General features: G+C 47.6%; 5 protein-coding genes across 5 annotated transcripts; 2 read left to right on the top strand and 3 right to left on the bottom strand.

Annotated features, from left to right (window-relative positions):
• Nucleotides 1-269: 269 nt before the first annotated feature.
• EJ05DRAFT_238004 (uncharacterized protein) lies at nt 270-1,368 on the bottom strand. The gene has a single exon (XM_033740028.1). It carries the CDS (start codon nt 1,143-1,145, stop codon nt 390-392), a length of 756 nt encoding a protein of 251 aa, XP_033595244.1. The 5' UTR covers nt 1,146-1,368; the 3' UTR covers nt 270-389.
• A 1,713-nt stretch (nt 1,369-3,081) lies between these two features.
• On the bottom strand, nt 3,082-6,404 carry EJ05DRAFT_480945 (PLP-dependent transferase). The gene is made up of 2 exons (XM_033744967.1): nt 5,865-6,404; nt 3,082-5,811 (listed from the first exon to the last, which is right to left on the bottom strand). The coding sequence occupies exons 1-2, from the start codon at nt 5,944-5,946 to the stop codon at nt 3,374-3,376; spliced, it is 2,520 nt and encodes an 839-aa protein (XP_033595245.1). The 5' UTR covers nt 5,947-6,404; the 3' UTR covers nt 3,082-3,373.
• Nucleotides 6,405-6,707: 303 nt separating this feature from the next.
• On the bottom strand, nt 6,708-7,366 carry EJ05DRAFT_505674 (Shr3 amino acid permease chaperone; the record flags this gene model as incomplete). The annotated part of the gene is made up of 2 exons (XM_033747728.1): nt 6,708-7,264; nt 7,324-7,366. 2 exons carry the CDS (start codon nt 7,364-7,366, stop codon nt 6,708-6,710), a joined length of 600 nt encoding a protein of 199 aa, XP_033595246.1.
• Nucleotides 7,367-8,713: 1,347 nt separating this feature from the next.
• On the top strand, nt 8,714-9,872 carry EJ05DRAFT_505675 (putative pectate lyase A; the record flags this gene model as incomplete). Its single annotated transcript, XM_033747729.1, has 4 exons — nt 8,714-8,865; nt 8,927-9,102; nt 9,162-9,390; nt 9,446-9,872. The coding sequence occupies 4 exons, from the start codon at nt 8,714-8,716 to the stop codon at nt 9,870-9,872; spliced, it is 984 nt and encodes a 327-aa protein (XP_033595247.1).
• A 3,361-nt stretch (nt 9,873-13,233) lies between these two features.
• EJ05DRAFT_505676 (uncharacterized protein) lies at nt 13,234-14,640 on the top strand (the record flags this gene model as incomplete). The annotated part of the gene is made up of 2 exons (XM_033747730.1): nt 13,234-13,421; nt 14,043-14,640. 2 exons carry the CDS (start codon nt 13,234-13,236, stop codon nt 14,638-14,640), a joined length of 786 nt encoding a protein of 261 aa, XP_033595248.1.
• Between the last annotated feature and the right edge of the window lie 677 nt (nt 14,641-15,317).

Genomic DNA, 15,317 nt, shown 5'->3' on the forward strand with positions numbered 1-15,317 from the left:
ATTGGCCGTCAGCCGCAAGGCATTGGTGCTTGTTTCTTTTTGCAATGGGAATCACCAGGACCCAGAAAATTTGTTGGGAGGTTGCATGGCCTTGTCTTTACGCGAATCAGGCATGTAGTGCATGACAGGATTAGGGCATGTGGAAGGTAACGAACAGAATTTGCGTTACAGGCGCTTCGTAACAGTAAGACGGTTCCCTGGCGTCTAAGATGGTCGAAGCTTCGAGGCGAGATTTTTGGCGGCAATCGTACCAGATCCGAGTATTTATGTGACGAAGGACGTAAATGTAGAATGCGGCGCTTGTGATGAGGTAGAGGGTGTATGTACGGTGGTAAGTTGTTTGTGAATGGGTCCCCAAGACGCCGGAGCCGCGGCTTAATGAATTTTTCTTATTCAATTCGTCGTCTCTTGCCTTTCGGCGCAGGATCAAGCGGCGCAGGCGGCGCAGTATCGACGGGAGTCCGCGAGTAAGTGATGGTTCGGGTAGTGACCTGACGAACAACAACCGCGCGGCTGGTACCGCTTGACTTACTCTTGTCGTCGAACTCACGAGGTGACATAGCCGCGTTGTACGGCGAGTGTACTGATCGTGCGCTCATAGGAGAGCGTATAGGGCCGACTGGGGAGTACGGACTCTGCGGAATCTGAAGGCGGCAAAGCGATCGTGCTGAAAGTGGGGGGTTCAATGGTGCAGCGGGTGGAAGAGACACTGTAGTTGTTTTCTCCTTTTCCTCAGGCTTCGCTGCCGGTTTCGAAGCGCTGGAATCGCAACAGCTGCTGGCGCGGGAGGCGGGGCTTGAGATGGTGACCGGGCTTGAAGGCGTTTCTTTTGCAGTCATTGGTGCGGAGGTTGGGCCATTCGAGCCGAATGATGACATCGTGGATGCTGATACAGACCGTTCAGGGAAGGTAAACTTTGTGCTTGCTCCTGTCGCGAGTGGACTCATAAGGACTGGCGACAGAGCTTTGAGGAAGTCCATGTACGCAGTTGGCGGAGTGATGGGTGTCTTCAGGTCGTCGTCACGTTCTCGTTTCACCAAGGCTGGAGAAGCGGCAATCATGGGACTCCTCAGCTCCGACGGATAGGTGGCAGAGAGGGGAGTCTTCAACGCCGAGAGAGCGGGCTTGGTCGAAGTTGTAGCCATGGCTGTATACCGTGCTTCAAGTGAATGACTCGGAATCCCAGTGCGACGAGCAGATTGAATCTAGAAGCCTTGGTGATAAGTCGCAAGGTAGGGAGAAAGAAGAAGAAAGATTTTGCCCGGGCGTGGGAGACGTCCAAGTTATGACGGAGACAAGAGAGCAGGCCTGGCTGAACCTGGGCGTAAGTGAAAATATCCCAAGACAGGGCCTGTCGGCTGTATCTTCAATGGTTGTGGAAGTGGCACGTAGGCGCGGGAGCAGAGTAGGACCGGGGAGCAGGGGCAATCTAGCCTGGCGCGTAGATCTTCGGCTACAAGTTAGAAGATGTTCCACGTTGTCGCTGGCTGGCTGGCTGGATCGAGCTGCGTGGTGCTTGACGCTCTCTTCACGTCGTCTCATGCAAAGACAGCCGCCCGTAAGCCCAATCGGGACGTAGTGGCCTGGTTCTGATGACCAATAGGAAGAGAGAGTCGCTCTGGTTGGTCGAAACCCTAAACAATGCACTCGCTGAGTGTGTTTGCCGCTGCAGGACGTCCAAGCCAGTCAATAATAGGTCCTACTCTCCGAAAGGCAAGTACGAAACACCGGGGATGAAACGTGACGGCTTGTTGCTTTACCGCCCTTGCACGTCTACGAGGCCTGCCGCCAGTCCAGTGACAACAGTGATGTCCAACGGCTTGGATCTTGATTGGCCTACGCCACTTCTGGCCTGCTGGTTGAAGAGCGTAATGCTTCTAAGAAAAGTCGCAGAAGCCGGAAGATCAGCCTGGAGAAGAACGTGGTTGTCGATCCGAATATGGATCAGTGCGCGTTGCTCGGTGAGACCACCCGCCTGGTCTGAGAAGGTTTGACGACGTCGGAGGAATGATCGTGAAGCAAAGATGAGACGATAAACAGAAATAGAACGCGTGTCTCACTCAGTACAACAGAGTGATGCAATATGGTAGGAGCAGAGTTGTGCCGAGAACTAAAGGACCTCAAATTCCGTCAGAAGGCTGCTCTTTATGCTGCCCTTCAATGATCTGGAACCGCTGTACAGGGCGCGCGCCTCTATTCCCAAACGACCCCGAACACTCTCTTGTTCACATCTTTCACCCTTGTGAGGCGTTCGTGAAATCTTGTGGTTCGTTACAGACCGCGCGCCTCATCAAGCACGCGTATCTCGTACCCACAGTCCAACTGTAGCAGAAGATAAGCCTCCGCCGCCACGAGTGGAGTGCAATCCGCGGGTCAGATTTCAGGCTTGCTGTCCTGGTCACCTTAGGCGCTTAATTATGTTGGTTTCGACTTCATAATGCACATTGGTCCAGACCGAAGGAGTGCAGTTTCGCGTCCGCCCTCCTGCATTCGAAGGGTTTAGCTCTTAGCTATCCAATAACGGCGCATATGGAGACGAATGTCATGACTGATCTCAGCGCTTTCCAGTCTTATCGTCTTATGTTTCGAGAGAAGTACCGCAAATTTATCCCGCCCTTGCATCATGAGCCCTTTCGTTAAGATAGACTGTTGTAATTAGTAGCCATTCGACAACTGCGAAGTCATCTCGAATGCCCTGAAGGTAATAGCCCAGGTTAAGTAGCCATGGACTTGTTATGGTTATTCTCATCTTCTACACATAACTCTTGGTATGCCTCCCTCGCCCACGACCACCTGAGATATTCTCAACATCTTTTATTATTCTATATAACGCTAAAATTAATACCTAATAAGTTATTTCAATATAAAATAAAACAGGTCCAAAGACTCTCTTGCTTTTGATATCTTAAAAAAAATGAGAGAAGATATAATATACACTAATTATTCTAAGACGCATCTCTAGTATAATAGATCCCTCAGAGAAGTATACAAGAGATGAGTTAATTTTCCATTTTTATATCGTTTATTTTTTCTAAGATCTTTTCTTTATCCTGATAGGTACTATCTAGATACTAATATATATACGTATTTACTAATATCTTCTGGTGGTATATATTTAGACATTAAGGATCTACAAATTCCCCAAAAAGAGTGGGTGGTGCATGTGTGAGAGTGAAAAAGGTATGGATCGAAGAATTCACAAGGATGAACGTGGTCAGAGCTAAGATAGCTCTCAGAACACATCAGTCTCTGACTTGAAGAAATATGAGAATTATCTACATTGGCTGTAATATTGTCTTTTATACGTACGTAGTAGTAAATATCGTGCGACAGGACTAAGTATATGGGGTACAATTCCTTCATTACAGTGACATCAACCACCACCATTATATCTCATCAGCCGATGAGCTTCCAAAAGCCCCATGTCGCCTATTTCCCCTTCAAGGAACGGTCTCACAGTCTCTCCTACTTTGACAGTGAAATTCTGGGCTATGGTGCTTTCTCCTAAAAGCATAGGCAGGTGACAAGCGTGTTGCCCAAAGAATACTTTGCCATCAAATCTACGAGTCCTAGCGAGTGTAGCAAAAGGTTCTTCATTCTTTTCTCCAGTCTGTTGATCAATGCATATCATTTGACAACGCCGACATGATCCCAGGACCTGGAAGTATTGGCTTCCGACTTGCATGTAACGCCAGTGGTCTTCTGCATAAGGTTGTTCCAGGCCTGGTAACGTGCCGTAGTCCTCAGCAACTACAATATTGGCTCTGAACACCTCTGCTTGTGCAGCCTTACCGCCCGAAGCCTTAATGAGCTCATTCACCCGGTTAAGGCTAGATCGTGAGACTACGAGTATGGGGCTTTCATTGGACAGAAGGATTGGTCTCTTTGGATTTGATACCCCGTCATCGGGTGACGGTAAGACATCAGGAAGCAATGCGTCGACAGACAACTGATGCTGCTGCAAATGAGCTTTCGAGAACCGTGACGCAGATGAACAGGATCCAGTTGGTGGGAGCCGAACTAGCTGGCAGGCTACTCCAAGAGCTTGAGTGAAGAAAGACGAGATTTCGCTCGATTCATAGTGTCTCATGTATATGGTATCCCCGCAGATCTTAGTGGATCGAAGTTTGGACCCATCAGCCTTCGCAAAGTAGCGTGGATCTGCTGACAGTGGGAGTATGACCTCACGTGGATCAAGTTCGGAGCAACTACCCACATAGCGCACGCGAAGCAATCCCTCTGCGAGATCAATCTCTGGTCGGAGGAGAGCCATCTTTGGATATTTCTTCTGGCTGAGACTTGTAGCAGTGCCAGAGTGGACCAAGCACCATTCACGATCCCACGCAAGACCTTCAGCCCGGACTGGCCACGATGTGCCAGTAACGCTCCAGCCTGCACAACTCTTGATGGGATATACCATGATACTCTCCACAAAGTAGTTGCCATGTGCTGGCCGGGCCAAGATATGTTGCTTCTTTGTCAGAGTGGTTGGACTGGGTTCAACAAAGAACTCGTGCATAAATCTAGTGAATCGTGACACATCCTCCATACTGCTCATTGCACCTAAGCTTAGTCTAATCATACCTGTTGGCTTTCCAAGCATGATATCATTTTCATTTCCGCATCTCTGTCCGGCTGAGAAGTTCTGTTTCAGCTCCCAGGAAGCGAGACCAAGAGACGAAGATATGCCGCCAGGATTACATAGCCCACCTGTACGGACGTCAATCTTCTTGATCGCCGCTAGCTTTTCGAACTCATGGTTGCTTATCCACGCGCCTTGTGCATTGCGTATGTTGAACGATACGACTGGTCCTTGTGAAATTTTGTCATCATAGGATGAAGAAGGGTCTTTGTATATTTCACAGACAGGCTGTCCAGTTCCGTGCCGTAAACTTGATAGATTGTGATACAGTTGCTTAGCCAGAGCAAGCGTATGTTTGGACACCATCTCCAGCGACCCGAATAGCTCCTTATGCATTTGAAGTGCAAATTTCAAGGCAATGATGCTGTGAATCGGTAGGGTCCCATCTTCAAGTCGATCATGTAAAGTTTCAGACTTCCTAGAATGCCATTCGTCTCTCGAGCAGACTACCAGATCCACGGTGCCTCCACCGAAATACTGGCGATTGTCAAAGATGTTCGCCGCGTCTTTACGGACAACGATTGCCCCGAGATCAGGAAAGCCAAATATCTTGCAAAGGCTTATAATTGTGAAATCAGGGGCTGATTTTGCGCTGCCAAGATCTAACGGCGAAGTTGATACAAGAGCGGCTGCGTCCAGCAGTGAGTACGTCCTTGGCTGACCAGGCTCTGATCTGTATCTGGCTTCTTCAGACCACCTTAGCGGTAGCCTCCGACCATTCATGTTGGACTGCCCGGGATATGCAAAAAGTGTATTTCGGCAGGGTAACGATGATAGCTCTTGCTGTTGGACTAACCATGACTCTGTCTCCGTATCAGACTCCAAACATCGGGACTCTATAGCACATTCTCGGACTCCTACGAGGCTTGTATGACAGTCCCGGTGGTATATATAGCGGAATCCCAACGGACAGCCCCGAAAAGCTTCTGTTACGAGTTTGATGCCCGCTGTAGCATTGGCCACAAAGACAATATCGAAGTCCCCGGGGTCGGCATTGAATAGGCTTAATAGTTCTGAACGTGCGTCCTCGATGCGCCTCATGGATCGTTGTGAGGAATCGGAAGCGGAATGGGGGTTTCCATATAGATTAGACATCATGTCGGCGGAGAAACGCTCGATCAAAGATTTCGGATAGAGCGTTGTACCCGCATGATCAAGGTAGGTGGTTTCTAGTTAGCGGTCAGTGTGATGGCAGCCATCCTCTTCTATAGCCTGTACAAACGTTTCAACATAGGATATTCGGAGTCTCTCAAATCCTCAACGGCGGCATTGTAGCCAGAGACAGAGACCGAACCTGTAGCCATAGCTCATGCACTCCTCGTGATACAGCGCTAATTTTATTCTTGAGCCTCCTGTATAGCAATTCAGAGCTTATGTTCCGAGCACTGATCGTTGTTGTGTTCGTCGGTAGCGGGCAAGCGGATCTTCTTTATGGGTAGAGGTTGTAAAGGTCTCAGTGACGAGAGGGGTCGTTTACTTTTCACTAATGCTATCCGCAACCCTTCTGCGTCTGCTGTAGAGGGACTGCGTCGTCCATAAGTGGCGATGCGGTGGATAAGTAGACTCTGCGACCGACAGGAATGGGGAGACTTTCTGGGATGCACGGTCGGCTCCGATATCCGGGATCACCGGTGTCCCTTCACAAAGTTATTAAGAGGTTGCAGCTGTAGAGGCTGAATCTCTATAGAAATTGAAGGGAGCGCAACGAAGCCCATTAGCAGCGACAGCCGTAGGGTCTGTGTTGGTCGATAGTAATACTCCCACGCCATCGTGCGGCCGTTTCATCACCTGCAGGCTTCCTCCCATCGAGGATTGAGGGTGGGGTCGCCACGTGCTGAGGACCCCTGCCCTCCTTAGAGCGTACGAACATAACCCAACTTGCCACGTATCAATGGTGGAAGTCGTGTGAAAGAACAAATTTGAGGAAATTGGTCTACGCACACACGACGTAATATATCAAAATTCCCGACACCGTGATCCTGTCCATTCGGGAGTGGCTACCCCCTCTCGTCTAAACATATGTGCCTCGTTTACAATGCAATTCCAACATCCCTTGATTGAGTCCTCACTGCTTCTTCTTCCCACCTGCAGATTTTGAATCCCTCTTCTCGGCAGATATGCGATCCATCTCAGCGATCTCGGCCTCTTCTTTTTTCTGCGCATACCATTGTCCGGCTTGCAAGACCAGCACGCCAACCAAGACCAGAGCGACAATTGTATTGCTAGCCGAGATAACCCGAAGGCTATCCTCACGGCCTACGTAGTCTACATTTTCCTCAACAGTGCCATCTTCGTTTCCATAGATGCCAGCGGTGACGACGCGCAGGCCTTTGATAATGTTCGCAATGTACACGGCAATACCGCACATGTAGAGAACCAAGGAGGCACCATCGAACAAGACGTTGGCTTCGGTGGGCTTATAGAGCTTGGTGAGGAAACCAAGCAGCCCGGTCGCAATGACAATGTGAAGGATCCGCGAGATCAAAGGTGGTGAGGCGTACAGGAATTTTAGATGCTCTTCAAGCTTTGCAAAGTACGGTTCCGGTTCCGTTGGATTGGCCCACAACACATTGTAATCGTACGGGAAGGCTGCAAATAGTATTCCAAGAAAGAAACATGTCGCTGTTGATATTAGCACATCGAATCTATCGCACGCAAGCAGAGCCTTGTCGCAAACTCACGGCCAATGATCAGAAACGTCGCAAAAGAGTTCGTCTTGGTCATTTTCGGAAGGAGCAAAAACTTGTTCTCGGTAATGTTGATGGGATAGAATTCGGGAACGCAAAGGTAGGCTGGGAGAGCCGTACTGCAAGTCTACGACACGATGGGGACCCGGTGCAGGTGCAAGTGATGATGAGATGCAAGATAGAATCCGTCTGCAACTTTTCCAGCGCAACTCTTGGCACTTCCCACGCGCGTCCACCGACCACCTGTACGTCTTATCTAAAATATAGATGATTATACTTCTACATAGCTATATACTATATATATTATCAGAAGAGAGAAAACAATAGAGAGTAGTTAGAGAGTAGAGTTAAAATAAAGACTGTTTATAATATTTATTATAATTCAAAGAGTATTTTTAAAAGACTAATAAGAGTAGTAAAGTATTACATAGCATCTATTAAAGAGATATATATAAAATTCTTTGGAGATAAGAGTCTATAAAAGACATTAATCAAATGCATAAGGAGTGCTTAGACTTATATTGAAAAATAATTATGAACGGATAAAACGTGCACTTGTCTTGGCGGCGAAGAGCATCGCCGCAGCCAACCCTGTATACACTACATCTTCGACCTCCGTGCTAGACTTCGCGGCCTTATCACCTCAACATCCCTCTATCGTCTATGTTTTTTGCGTCTCCACGCAATGTCGACGTATTCGACCAGAGCATATCTACCTCGGCCTACCTGAGGGGTCAAGACATGTACGTAGAAGCGGCTACTGCAGGCATCAAATTACAGACGCAGAGGCGAACGCTAAGCCAATATCGCCGTTGCTTCTTTCTCCGCATTTTCTAGGGATGCCGACATCAGATCCATAATTGGCTACGCGTAAGGCTTTATTATGCCTGTATGCTGCAGTCATCGCTCATGTCGATGTCTCGACTCAGAGCTCTCTGGATCCGATGACCACCGGACTAGCCTCGCCGCATATTGATGAGCAGCCTCCAGAATTCTCCTTGGTGCCTTTTCTACTCCCATAATCGACACTATTTGATTGAAACACCTAAGTGTTGCACTCTCTCACTTCTACCGCCTGCAATTCCTTTTAGGGCCAACTACTCTCAGCCTCTCTCTCATTGGTGCGATATTTCGTTAGGAGTTATAATGGCCATATGGGTAACATCGAGGTTACTGCAATCAAGTAGTTGGATTTTGCACAGGTTGTTCACTATTCATTTGCAGATACCAAGGATATTTGTAGACGGGAGCATGTCTGCCATCAATTTGAATACAGAATCAGTATAAAAACGTCAAAGCATCGGACTTTGTTGGTGCTATCCATCACACTGCAATACTCCAACTTCTACTTCGAATCCTTTCATCGTCTCCACCACTTTTCAATATGAAACTTCTGTCTGTTCTAGCTGTTTCCGCTCTGGCCGGCCTGTCAGTGGCTGCGCCGACAAGAGTTGAGGAAGAGAAGCGTGTGGTCTTGGACAAACGTGCCGCTGTCACTGAGACTGCCACCGTCGGTTATGCCACTCTAAACGGAGGGTAAGACCTTATACATAATCATGAGGTATTGAAGAGGGTGTTGACTGATAATCACTTGCAGCACAAGTGGGGGCAAAGGTGGACCGACTACTACTGTGAGCACATTAGCTCAATTCACTGCTGCCGTCGCCGATGATACTGCTCGTATCGTTGTTGTAAGTGGCACAATTTCTGGCACTGCGGGCCAGACGAAGATCGGCTCCAACAAGACTGTTATCGGCAAGGACAAGAACGCAAGTATGTTATAATGAGGTCTGTAGAAGACGTGAGAAGTTCAAGCGCTGATACACGACCAGAGTTGATCGGTAACGGCGTCTTGGTTAAGGGGAAAAAGAATGTAATTATTCGTAACCTGACCATCCAAAAGGTTTTGGCTGCAAATGGAGACGCCCTTGGCATCCAAACATCTCAGAACGTCTGGATTGATCACGTCGATCTCTCTTCGGACAGAGATCACGACAAGGACTACTACGATGGTCTTTTGGATATCACCCACGGTGTTGACTACGTCACTGTTACGAACAGGTATGCGTCCACCACTGAAGTTGAAATCATTCATGCTCAAGCTAAGCCGTTTCAGTTACATTCATGACCACTGGAAAGCTTCTCTCGTCGGCCACAGTGATAGTAACTCGGCGGAAGACAAGGGACACTTGACGGTGACCTATGCAAACAACTATTGGAAAAACCTAAACTCACGCGGGCCTTCATTCCGTTTTGGTACTGGCCACATCTTCAACAATTTCTATGAGACCGTCAGCGATGTCATCAACACTCGCCAGGGCGCTCAGCTGCTCGTCGAGTCCAATGTATTCACTGGGTCCAAGAAACCTCTGTACTCGACTGACGCTGGGTTTGCCGTGTCGAAAGATAACGACTTTGGTGGGGAGTCCAATACAGCACTGGCTGGGACGCTCAATACCGTGCCATATACATACAAGACTCTCGGGTCTGCCAATGTCAAAGCCGCTGTTGTTGGAACTGCCGGTGCGACTCTCAAATTCTGAACAGGTCGGTACCTCGAACGAGGAATTGTCGGCCGTGTGTAGATATCTCCTTTAGCAAAACCACCTTTTCTTACTTTCTCTTTGAATACATGTCTAGCACATATTGAACATCAGAGGCTTGTCGATAGTGGAGATAGGTTTCTGTATATAAGCAAATATTGTAGCTCTGAGCTACGTCCTTCTTGCAGAGATATGGTCCCATAGTGGCAGGGAGCTCCAGCGGTGCTACGAAAGTCGCACGAAAGGACCACAGTAGCAGTGATAGCCACAGCGTGTTATGAGCAACAAGGTCGGTAGATTACCCATAGCCCTAGCATCGTAGCTGCACATCTGAGAACTTGAAGTCATGCAACAAAGACTCCCTAGTAGTGTTCAATGCTACCACCGTAAAATCACATGACTTACCACTTTGGTACACCGTCATAGTGTGTTAATGGTAGTGAGTCTCATTCATGCAGACTGATTTTATAATCACAGAATAAAACGACCGTAACTCTCGATAGTTTCAAGAAGTTGCTAGAATGTATGTCTGGATTAGTTGTGCAGATTCGTCCAAGTATCGGTAGGCTGTTGTTTCAGAAGACTTCGGACGAAGAAAGTAGTGCAAGGACGAAGCGGGATGTATGTTTCCGAGTTGCCGCATATTGCAGTGACTGTGGTACCGTAATTAGAAGCTGGAAGGAGACATGTTTCGAATCTTAGTTCGCTGGGAGAAGCAGGTGTAGAATGAAAGAGCTTCAGCTGATTGAGCAATGCACTAGCAGTGATGACGCTGACCTTATCTGTCCCTCACACCGAGTGGTTTCGTTTGACCATTGGTATGTGTGACATTTGGAGTCAACACAGCTGAGCATGCGAATCTTCGAGTGACGTGAGGGAATCGGCCAACACTGAGTCTATTGGTGAGTATCTGGTGGTTGGCGAGGAGGTCTCGCATCCACGAGTACAGGAAATGGAAATGATAGTAGTAATTGTTAAACTGGCTGTTCGTGTGACTCCATCGCTGAATGAGTACGAGGGAAGCTACAGAAACTGCACAACTCCAGTACCTGTGTATTGCCGTTGACTGAGTGTGAATGAAACTCTCTCGCTTGGTTCTGGCCAAGCTGATGTTCCAAGTGTGGAGCAACCGCGAACTTCCACCTATGGATGTGCGACTTTAAGCTCTAAGCAGAATTGTTGAATACAGAAGGCAATTGGACGCATACAAGTTGGACATATCCCTCGTTATTTCCATGACATGACGCAAATCACGTTCAGGGGTCGGTCGTCTCGGCATACAGCTTAAAGGAAAGCCAAAACAGGTTATCTCCCAGCTTGGGATATCTTTACATAACAAGATTAACGACGAAGCAAGCGAACAGCCCAAAGCAGGATAGTCCTTATGGCGTAAACCCACATGGAGCGGAGACGGGGATCCGGGGTTCGGTATAGCGTGAGGTCCGAACCAATTAAAGAGCCTAGAGCGAGTCAGAAATGACGGAGAGTTCTCAAAAGACGCTTCTGCGTGACGCTAGACAGAACCGACTCAAGGTGTACATAGTAAGCTTGGTCCTGCTTAGGAATGATGGCTGGGGTTAGGTAAATGCGCTTCACAGATGGATCAGGTACACCATAACAGTACGGATCTAATTTGTATAGCGCGTGGAGCCGAGATTGCGAGGTGCGTTTGCTGTCGGTGTCGTTGACGTCCTTGACCTGCAAGCACGGGGTTTCAATTGTAGTCTAAGTCTGGCTTGAGGATGCATCGCATTACGTTCCTCTCAGACCTCACAGTCCGACCTTAAACTTGTACATGGGCATCAAGGCACATGAGCACATGGGAAGTGACGGATAGACACCCCGCATTATTACATGTCTGTCCCCAGTCCTGTGCGCTGGTACGGACCAGGGATTTTTGCCGCGACCCCATCTGTGCACCACAGCCGCTCAAGCCACCTTACGGCCCCAAGGGTTCAATCCGTTTGTCCATAGTTACATGAGAAAGCTTGGCAGTCGGTGTACACATGTCGCGCGCGCACACGAACCGTAGTATGTATAATATTTTTACCTATTACCGCCGAATTATCCCTCTATAATTATAAATACTACTATATACTAATTTTATATAACCCTAAGAATATATTAATACTCTTTTTATTACTTTATACTATCTATAATACCTCTAAAACTATAGAAAAAGAGTAAAGAGAGTAGATTCTATAGAGAGATACTTAGGTCTAGAATATTAAAGATCTTTAGTACTATATATTAGTTATACTAGCTTTCTTCTATTATATATTATAGTTTTATATATTATAAAAGGATAATACGGCGGTAAGAGGTAAAAATATCGTTTATACTACGGTTCGTGTGCGCGCGAGACATGTGTGCACCGGCTGCCAAGCTTTCTCATGTAACTATGGATAAACGGATAGCCTTGCTGGAGTTTTGAACGTCCATCCGGTCGCCGACTCTTGCGATTTGCCTCAACGTCGACTCATTCTACATAGTGACTTTGAATTCCGCCCAGCTCCGAATAACTGCTACTAACGTTGATTCGGTACCATTTTTTCTCTCACACAGGATAGTCCTAAGCAATACGCTGTGCTTCTTCCCATTCTACGATCCTCGATTCTCGCAACTTCGAAATCGCCGCGAACATTATAGGCAGCCAGTACTGAGCCGCATGAAGCACATGGCAACGACGTTTGTGCCGCCTTGCCTTAGATCCGGAAAGTTTCGAACGTAACCATGTTCCTTTGAGGTAAGCTCGTCTTTGACCTGACTGTTATTGTATGCTTACAGCCGCCACATGGCAAGGATACCCGTAGGAATCCTCGCGCTATGCCCACTTCATGCTTCCCCATATCATGATGCGCCGCCGGGGTACCACTGTAGCTTTTCTATCAACGGCACGGTACGGTAGTGTATTGAATTCGTATGATTCGATGCAGTAAATCCTGTACCATTCTAGTTCTGGCTAATTTCCAGGGAACATCTATCACATGAACACAGGCGTTGCCCTTTCCAGAGAATGTTTATGCTCTCTCAATTTCCACGTTTGCCACACCAGTAAGACTATACGCCCTAGATCTCATGTCCAATCAAACTTAGCTTCTAGTCGTTCATTTCACTCACACTTCTCCAGCATCACTACTGCATGTGCTTGATGCATCAGCGCTAGCCTCCCGCTCGGTCTGTTGTGACTTGGCATTTGCATATGTCAGCCCCCTACACGTGTGAGTTAATATCATGATTCGACTTAAGAAGGCACAGTGTTCCTGTCTGCTCTTGTCTCCTATCCACCATCAAATCCTCACCTGTCTTCTGTACTGTTTCAGTGTCCACCGCGACCCTCACACATTCGCTTCCAGTCAAAATGAAGTTCTCAGCTATCCTCTTCGCCGGCGCTGCCGCTGCTGCTACTATGGTCGAGCGTCAAGGTTCGGGTGTTGACACTGTCCTCGCCGCCATCTCTTCCATCTCTTCCGCTACCACTGCTTTGAATAACGGGATCACCTCCTTCTCAGGCGCTGGTGATGCCCAGACTTCCTATCAATCAGTTCAGTTCAATTTTGGGCCTCTAGTTGAATTGAACTGAAGTACTTCAACTCTTACCATTATAGAATTGAACTGGACTGTTAATCCTAGTAGTAGAATTGAAGTTGAACTGGACTGGACTGAAGTATATTAGTAAGATTAGCTAAAAGTCTTAAAGATGGATAAAATTTAGTATTTTAAGGCTATATATCTATATTACCTATATAGTAATTCTTAATATGAGTGAATAATAAGCTTAAGAGAGACTATATTCATATTATTAATATATAGCTATTAGTATAGAGACTTTATGTGGTTTTATACATGAGAGAGTGATGATAAGTCGCGTGAAAGTCACGTGACCTATCACATGATAGCTTACCTAATGTACTCGAGAAAGTCACATGACACATCACGTGACATATCACGTGACATTCTCATAATGAATCTCGTCGAATCACCTAACCTTAAGAGGATATCTACCAATATACCTATCTATATATAACTTCAGTTCAACTCAACTATTAGCAACTCAATCCTACCCTAGAATTGAATTGAACTGAAGATCCAACCCTTGGCAAGAGGCCTCAGTTGAACTGGACTAAGTCAATTCTGGAGAGGCAGAATTGAAGTTGGACTGATTGATAGGAACTCTGGTGATGCCGACTCTCTTGAGGCTGCTTCCAAAGCTGTTATCGATGCTATCAACACTGGCAACACCAATGTCGGTCCCATTGGTCAGCTTGAACTCACCGACGCACTCCAGCTCCAGGACCCAACCAAGGCACTCGGTGAGCTCGTAACTCAAACCGTTAACAACGCCATTTCCAAGAAGGATGCATTCACATCTGCTGGTGTCGCTGGAACTGTTCTCGAGCAACTTCAACAACAGCAAAGCGCCGCCAACACCTTCTCTACCACCGTTGTCGGCAAAGTTCCAGAGGCCGCTCAGAGCATTGCTCAGGGACTTGTCCAGCCCATCACTGACGCGCTCCAGAAGGGCGTGGATGCTTTCCAGGGCTCCAGCAACGGCCCAGGCCAGGGTTCTCCATCCAGCTCTGAGGGTGGCTCAGAGCCAACTGCTGTTCCGACCGGCTCCGCTCCCGTCACCACCCCAGCTCCTACCTCTGCCGGTCCCACCCCCCCGTCTACTCCACCACCATTCACCGGCGCTGCCATGCCAACCGCTGCTGCTGGCTACGGTGTTGCCGCTGCTGTGGCTCTCGTTGCCGCTGCTGCTTTGTGAGTGGTTCGTATTCCCGATCAAGTTCAATAAGACCTGTGGGCATAGAAATTCCGGACGGTCTGGGGTATGAAAAGAAGGATTGCGGCGTCGAGTAGCTACAATGTATCATAACAAGACGCTTCTAGCTATCGAGGATAATAATTTAATTGTTTGGTGGAGAATATGCATAGTGCTATAGTGATATAAGTCCTACATCTTTGTTCACATACGATCCGTCAAAGGATATAATTTGCTCACGAACAGGCCCCCTTTCGGCAGCTGCGGATCAATATCCAGGGCTTTGATTCTTCAAGTATGCCAAGTAAGACCTTGAAATCTGCGTTTGGAGCAAGTAACATTCTAAAACACCAGCAAGTAGGACAAGCGCGGCTCACGCACCGTCTTGCTAAGCATTTTCGGCATTGAATCCTGGAGAACCTTGGCGTCAATAGGAAAGCCACCAACACTGGCTTCATTCCTTTGTCGCCAACACTTTTCCCGTTCAGTCATTCTCCCAATACCAGAGCCGTACCATTTCATGATTCGTAGTTAAATTTGGTCTGTTGCGAGCCGAGGACTTAAAGCTGTCATCAACGCCATAATGGTCTTGCAGTTTCGTATACATTAAGTACATGTCGACGTAGCAGTTATGTCAGACTTGCACTGTGTCAATAGAGCCGCTATGCCACGCCATGAAC

The sequence above is a fragment of the Pseudovirgaria hyperparasitica genome (genome assembly GCF_010093815.1).
Source record: "Pseudovirgaria hyperparasitica strain CBS 121739 unplaced genomic scaffold EJ05scaffold_29, whole genome shotgun sequence".
NCBI lineage: Eukaryota > Fungi > Ascomycota > Dothideomycetes > Acrospermales > Acrospermaceae > Pseudovirgaria > Pseudovirgaria hyperparasitica.

Excerpts from the sequence above, each read along its gene's own strand:
- EJ05DRAFT_480945 (XM_033744967.1), bottom strand. The coding sequence starts at position 5,946 with ATGGCTACAGGTTCGGTCTCTGTCTCTGGCTACAATGCCGCCGTTGAG. Across the intron at positions 5,812-5,864 it reads CGAATATCCTATGTTGAAAC|AAACCACCTACCTTGATCAT; the intron begins GTTTGTACAGGC and ends ACCGCTAACTAG.
- EJ05DRAFT_238004 (XM_033740028.1), bottom strand. The coding sequence starts at position 1,145 with ATGGCTACAACTTCGACCAAGCCCGCTCTCTCGGCGTTGAAGACTCCC.